Raw genomic sequence first — 7,545 nt, 5'->3', positions numbered from 1 at the left:
ACCCCCAGCCACACACACATACCATCAACCTTTGGCTTTAAGTCCCAGAGGGGCTTGCTGGGCAGTCATGGAAAGTTTAGCGGGAGAGGGGAGGGCCCCGGTCAGTATCCCGGACTGAGCCCCTCTGGCCAGCAAGGCCCAGTCCAGTGAGTGAATGCTTCCAAGGGTGGGAAGGATTTTCCTAGAGAAGGACATTCTCCCCAGCCCCTCCTTCCCGACCACCCATGCACTGGGGCGCTTCAATTACTATTTGAAAAGACCATTTGGGACAAAGAGCCCAGGTTGGGAAGATGGTTTCAGAGGGCATGTGAGAACCCAGGTGGGGTAAGTTGGCCCAACACCCTGAGGGTCTGTCCCATGCCAGCCTCGGGGACGGGTGGGGAGTAGGGGCTGCCTGGACTCCCAGGCTGGGCTCTGCCTGACCCCAGCGCTCAGGGACAGGGCCCGCCGCAGCCCTCGCTCTGACTCTCTGGTGCGTGTGCGTGTATGTGTACCTGTGTGTGTGTGCGCGTGTGCGTTGTGCTTGCAATCTCCGCAGGAGCGGGCAGCAGCGTGCACCACAAGTGTAACAGTGCCAAGCACCGCATCATCTCGCCGAAGGTGGAGCCGCGGGCGGGGGGGTACGGGGGCCACGCGGAGGTGCAGCACAATGACGTGTCGGAGGGCAAGCAGGAGCACAGCCACCACGGCAAGGGCTCGAGTCGAGAGAAGAGGAACGGCAAGGTGGCCAAGCCCGTGCTGCTGCACCAGAACAGCACGGAGGTGTCCTCGACCAACCAGGTGGAGGTCCCCGACACCACCCAGAGCTCCCCTGTGTCCATCAGCAGCGGGCTCAACAGCGACCCGGACATGGTGGACAGCCCTGTGGTCACGGGCGTGTCCAGCATGGCGGTGGCGTCCGTGATGGGGAGTTTGTCCCAGAGCGCCACGGTGTTCATGTCCGAGGTCACCAACGAGGCCGTGTACACCATGTCCCCCACCGCCGGCCCCAACCACCACCTCCTCTCGCCTGACGCCTCTCAGGGCCTCGTCCTGGCCGTGAGTTCCGACGGCCACAAGTTCGCCTTCCCCACCACGGGCAGCTCGGAGAGCCTATCCATGCTGCCCACCAATGTGTCCGAAGAGCTCGTCCTCTCCACCACCCTCGACGGGGGCCGGAAGATTCCAGAAACCACCATGAACTTTGACCCCGATTGTTTCCTCAATAACCCAAAGCAGGGCCAGACGTACGGGGGCGGAGGCCTGAAAACCGAGATGGTCAGCACCAATGTCCGGCACTCACCACCTGTGGAGAGGGGCTTCGGCTTCACCACCGTCCTGACCAAGGAGATCAAGACCGAGGACACCTCCTTTGAGCAGCAGATGGCCAAAGAAGCCTACTCCTCATCCGCGACGGCTGCAGCATCCAGCTCCCTCACCCTGACCGCCGGCTCCAGCCTCCTGCCGTCGGGCGGTGGCCTGAGCCCCAGCACCACGCTGGAGCAAATGGACTTCAGTGCAATAGACTCCAACAAGGACTACACGTCCAGCTTCAGCCAGACGGGCCACAGCCCCCATGTCCACCAGACCCCTTCCCCAAGCTTCTTCCTGCAGGACGCCAGCAAGCCCCTCCCCATTGAGCAGAATGCCCACAGCAGCTTGAGTGACTCTGGGGGCACCTTCGTGATGCCCACGGTGAAAACGGAGGCCTCGTCACAGACCAGCTCCTGCAGCGGCCACATGGAGACACGGATAGAGTCCACATCCTCCCTCCACCTCATGCAGTTTCAGGCCAATTTCCAGGCCATGGCGACGGAAGGGGAGGTCACCATGGAGACCTCACAGGTGGCCGAAGGGGGCGAGGGCCTGATCAAGTCCGGGGAGCTGCAGGCCTGTAGCTCTGAGCACTACCTGCAGCCAGAGCCCACCGGGGTGATCCGCAGTGCCGGGGGTGTTCCCCTCCTCCCGGGCAATGTGGTGCAGGGGCTCTACCCCGTGGCCCAGCCCGGCCTGGGCAACGCCTCCAACATGGAGCTCAGCCTGGACCACTTTGACATCTCCTTCAGCAACCAGTTCTCCGACCTGATCAATGACTTCATCTCTGTGGAGGGGGGCGGCGGCACCATCTACGGGCACCAGCTGGTGTCAGGGGACGGCACAGCACTCTCGCAGTCGGAGGACGGGGCCCGTGCCCCCTTCACCCAGGCTGAGATGTGCATCCCTTGCTGTAGCCCCCAGCAAGGGGGCCTGCAGCTGAGCAGCGCCGAGGGCGGGGCTGGCACCATGGCCTACATGCACGTCGCTGAGGTGGTCTCGGCCGCCTCGGCCTCGGGCACCCTGGGGATGCTGCAGCAGAGCGGACGGGTGTTCATGGTGACCGACTACTCCCCGGAGTGGTCTTACCCGGAGGTAAGCTGCCACTGCCGTCACCACCCCTCATCTGCCCTACCTACCCACCTGCCTCATCTGCCAACCTCCCCACCTGCCTCAGCTGTCCCACCTGCCTCACCACCTGCCCACCTGCCAGCATGCAGCAAGAGATGCTCGTCTGCATGTGGCTGCCTTCCCCTTGAAGTTTTGGGCAGTGCAGACCAAGTCCCCTCCCTCTGTCCCCATGGCACTAGAAATACCCCGCCTCTCTCAAGGAGCGTTCCCGGTCCTCACGGGAGCAGGGGTCTCCTCGGAGGCCGGGTGGCCGCCCTAGCTGGGCCAGGCTCAGTGTTTGCTGTCACCACTGTCACCTGGCTGATGTGTTAAGATTCCATCCATGTTTTGCTTTGTTTTGCTTTGTCTTTTTTTTTGAAAAAGCATCCTAGGGCTGCTGGAAAACCATTTGAAAATCCACCGTCACCACCATAGACCATCTGTATCCATTGCTTTTAAATTGTTTCACAAAACAAATTCCCACCAAATTGAGAGGGAGGATAGAGTTTCTGAAGAGTCATCTGTGAGATTTGGGGGTATATCCAGCCTCAACAAGATCAAAGGCATGTTACATGACCCAGGCTTTCCCGCCGTTGGCCTCAGCCCCCTCCTTGGAGCTGTCCTCAGTTTTTGGGGGCTGAGATCTGATGTTGAGAATCACTGCTCCAAAGCCCAGGACCACAGGAAACCCAGGTCTTCCAGGCTGGTGCAGGTGATGAAGGAAAGAACCTTTGCTTTTCCTGTGAAGTAGAATGGCATAGGAAAGGGACAGATGACCCGAGCCTTCCCTAACCCCCTGCTGCCCACTAGGCCATGCCCATGCCCCTTCCCAGGCCACCTGCCAGTTGCTTGGGCCCCAGCACCTTGGGGCCCAGATTGGCATTTTCTCCCCAGGCTGCAGGCGGCTGCCCACAGCTCCCTTGGCTCCACTGACACGTTGCCTAGCTGCCGGGGTAGGGGCTGCTACCAGGACACTGAAGGAATGGTGCTCCTAAAAGACCCTGAAGCTCACGGGGTCACCAAAAGGCAGTGATGCACACCCCAAAAAAACATCTTCCAGCACAGGCAGGGCAGGGATGCTGGCTAAACAGACCCAGGCGCTGTTAGGGGCTCCCGTGATGATGCTTGCACTGGGACACAGCTAACGGGGTTCCCTGAAAAATGAAACTCTCCTGAGAGACCATCTCTGCTTCTGAGGCTCCCCCGGGCCCTGGTGAAGGGGCCAGTGATGCCCAGAGTGGAGGACACATCTCAGGGGTCCACTTCTGGGTGTCAGTCCTGGCTCTGCTGTGACCCTCCCTCCCTGTGACGCGGCTTCCTCACGTATCAGGTGGAGGTGGTAACAGTGCCTGCCTCGGGGTGAGGCAAGGTGCCAGAAGGGCTTGGTAAAGTCTTTGGCCCGTAGCAAGTAATCAGTAGTTTATTATTATGTTACTGGTTATTACTCTGTGGCCCTCGCAGCTCATGGCCCAGGCTCCTCTCCGTGTCCTCCTGCCGTGGCCGTGGTCGTGGCAGAGGGTGTCCACTGTGCACGAATGTCCCGGCTCTCAGATGCCACATCAGCCCAGGTAGTGACCCCACCTTGAACAGGAGCTTCCCAGAGATTCAGCACGTATCAGAGCAGCTCTGGGTCCACAGGCAACAGGCGCGTCAAAGCTCAGGTGTCCAGAGGTGGCTCCCCTATGTGGTGAGGAGCACGGGGCTGGGAGCGCACAGTCCAAATTCAAATCCTGTCCCCTGCTGGCTGGCCGGTGGTGACTTCAGCCAAGGTGGCTTGCTTTCCTGTCTTCCTTACTGGGGTGTTGTCAGGACTCAGTGAACAGCTCCAGCAGCACCTGCCTCTTCCGTCCACATCCATGGGCACCCCCACCCATGGGAGCCCCCAGTCCCCGCGGTCGCTCTAAGACTCTGCAAGATTCTGACTCAGTTTTCCCTTGGTGTGGCTCAGTGTGACCCTGTCCCTCTGGAGAGATAGGTCAGCTCAGCCCAGCAGCTGTCCCCCCCCCCCCGCCACAGGGCTTAAGACTGCAATTCAGAGAAGCCAAGAGGGAGCCCTGGGACTGGGGCGTGGGGAGGTCAGAGCTGGGAGTTGGGGTGCTGCCTCCTGGGCCTGACTCTGAAGCCTGGCTTCCGGGCCTCAGTGTCCTGCTGAGCAGGGTGGCCTCAAGGCCCAAGTCCACAACCTTGGGATCTGGTCCTCGGGATGCTGAGTCTCCATGGAGCCCAAGGAAGCGAAGGTTTTTACCCCTGCGGTTGGCCTGTGAGCTGACTACACACCCCAAGGCCCTGGGACCCATGGGCACTGGTCAGGGGCCCTTGGCTAGCCTGGCCCTCTCCTTCCAGTATCCATCCAATCGCTGACCTGCGGATCCCTGAACTGTTTATCTCGGAGAAGGTCAGTTCAGCAGCTTGCCACGAGAGGGCGGCACGGGAACAGGAAAGGAATGACGGCCCAGGTGCCTGGTCTGCATTGCAGGCAGATTCTTTACTGTCTGAGCCACCAGGGAAGCCTCTCCGGGAGGCAGCAGCCAGCCTGCTTTTGCAGAAGCTCTCGCTGCTTCCAGCTACCCAGAAACAAAAGCAGCTCAGACTCAATTTGATTTGGGAAATGGGCAGATGCCACCCAGCCAGGCACTTTGGAGCCCGATGTGGTGGCCTGGGGAGGCCTCTTGCAGAGGCCCCAGCGGATCTGCAGCCACTTCCTCCCTCTGCCGGGTCCAGCAACAGGGACTGCCCCTCCTGGGTTCTCCTGCAGGAGACAGCATCTTCCCCCCGTGCCCCTTCCCCCTCCCATCAGAGCACCCCCCATCAGCTAGCAGGGTTCCCCTCGCCCTCACCCCTTCTCCACCAGGAAGAAGCCCGCTTCCACCTGTGTCAGGAGCCCCATTCTAGTCAGGCTCTGCCAAGCTTGTGGAGGGCTCTGCAGCAAGACCTAGGCCTGGGGATGCTTCCCCACCTGTAAATATGAGGTCAGTGGCTCAGTGCCCTCACCCGGCTCTAAAATTTGAGTGTGCATAGGCACCTACTTCACAGGGATGCTAAGGCTAGGGCTATCTTGCTCTCTCTTCTTGGAGTGTCCCTCCGCCTCCACACAGGTTGCTCCCGTTTCCCCTCTGCCGTGTCCACCTATTCACCTAACACACACACACACACGTTCCCTCAGGCTCCAGGACCCTCCCTAGGTGCATCAGAAATCCAGAGCCTTTATCTCAGGGCTCCAGGGGCACAGAGACTGCAGGTAGCATGTGTTGCTGCCTCTCCTCCCCCAAGCCCTTCTGCGTCATCTCCCTCCACTGACGCTCCTGCCGCACCAGGCACAGGAGTCTGCAATTAGAGCCATCAGGTGCCCGCATCACAGTGATTCAGCCCAGCCAGGCGATGTTGCCATGGAAACCCCCTCCTGAACGGGATGGATGCTGAGCCCCTCCCGTGGCAGTTTCCATGGAGAAGGGCCTGATGTTCTCCAGTAATCTCTGCAGTCCTTTGTTCCTCACAGCAGCCCTGGCTTCATGCTAGCAGCTATTGATGGGGTTATTGTTGTGTTTTTTTTTTTTTTTCCTTTTTTCTCACAGAGTAACTGTCTGTGGCCTCTTGAAGCCACTGCACTTCCACTACCCAGGATCCAGGGACCACTGTACCCCGACTTGGTCTCAGGTGCTCCCAGGCACCCCAAAGTTAGGTTCTCCCGAGTCATGTGGCACAACTCCCAGGCAGGCACCCACTCCCAGCCCCAGGGACCCATGGATGTGGCCCCAGCCCCGCCCCACTGACAGAACTCCAAACCTCTCCTTGGGGCTATATGTCAGAACCAAAGACAGTTAAGGCCAGAGCGTGCCTAGAGTTCAAATGCCACCCAGAGAGGGTGGGCCACTTGCCTGAGGACACACAGCTACTGGAGGGCAGGGGCAGGCCTCCTGCTTTTGGCTCTTGGTCCTGAGGTCTCTCTGCTGCTGCTGCTGCTAAGTCACTTCAGTCATGTCCGACTCTGTGCGACCCCATAGACGGCAGCCCACCAGGCTCCCCCGTCCCTGGGATTCTCCAGGCAAGAACACTGGAGTGGGTTGCCATTTCCTTCTCCAATACATGAAAGTGAAAAGTGAAAGTGAAGTCGCTCAGTCGAGTCCGACCCTTAGCGACCCCATGGACTGCAGCCTACCAGGCTCCTCCGTCCATGGGATTTTCCAGGCAAGAGTACTGGAGTGGGGTTCCATTGCCTTCTCTGGAGGTCTCTCTACTGCCCTCTAAACTTTGGTTGTCTAGCAGGAAGCTGATTTTCCTAGCCATTCCAGGTAGAGGAAGGAAGGCCCATCTAAGATCACACGGAAAATGCCTTCCAGTCTCAGAGAGTCCCTTCCAGTCTGGGAGAGCCCCTTCCAGGGGGGATTCTCCTTTCAGTGCTGGCCCATGGGGGACCCACCTCTAAGCCTCTCACTACGGACGCCCAAGGCCAGTCCTGCACCAGGTCTGCTTCCAGAAACCTTGTGGGGAGCCTCCAAAGCAAGTGCCGTGTTGAGGCTGGGAGCATGGATGGGCCAGTACCAAGGACAGGTCGCCCAAGAACGGGTCTGTGAGCAGGAGAGAGTGTCTCGCTGGCATTCGGAGCAGCAGGAGAGCTGGGGTCTGGCCTCTCTGGCCTGGAGAAGTGAGGCGCTGCTCACCGGCCCTCCAGCACCCAGGTCTCCAGCAGGGGCGCCTCCTGACTTCTCCTGCCTGGACACTAGGTGGTGCCCTCCACCCCGTCCTGGGCAGCTCTTGGCCCCCTGCTGGGCAAGATGGCTGGAGCCTGGGTTCGCCCACCCTAGGAGAGCCGGGGGAGCCCTAGAGGCCAGCCACCTCACCCTCTGCACCCCCAGGGCAAGCCTCTCCGACTCAGTGACCGCAATCTGAGCCCTGAGTGGGGCACCTACACCGTGTTGCCCACATCAGGCAGGACAGTGTGCTATTAATCACTAAGCTCAAACAATAAAACAGGACTGCCCAGGGCACCGAGACATCAGGCCACCCTGAGTGGCTGCCCTGGCTGGTTCCAGCAGGCGGTCAGGGAGTGCTGATCCCTTTCCTGCACCTTCCTGCGCCTGGACGCCTCTGGGGCCCTCTCCTCTGGAGCTGAGCAAGGTCATCTGAGCCACCCTCCGCCATCCC

At 60.2% G+C, this 7,545-nt stretch overlaps 1 protein-coding gene across 1 annotated transcript in view; it reads left to right on the top strand.

The window, feature by feature from the left end:
• The window catches only part of CAMTA1 (calmodulin binding transcription activator 1), a 973,198-nt gene that overhangs the window by 871,506 nt on the left and 94,147 nt on the right, over window positions 1–7,545 (top strand). The window contains exon 10 of the mRNA XM_010850197.1: window positions 539–2,388. Coding sequence (XP_010848499.1) covers window positions 539–2,388 — 1,850 coding nt within the window. The remainder of the gene's footprint in view (window positions 1–538; window positions 2,389–7,545) is intronic.

This window comes from Bison bison, unplaced genomic scaffold, assembly GCF_000754665.1.
Source record: "Bison bison bison isolate TAMUID 2011002044 unplaced genomic scaffold, Bison_UMD1.0 scf7180017864289, whole genome shotgun sequence".
NCBI classification, from domain to species: domain Eukaryota; kingdom Metazoa; phylum Chordata; class Mammalia; order Artiodactyla; family Bovidae; genus Bison; species Bison bison.
This window is presented reverse-complemented; position numbering and strand designations above follow the sequence as displayed.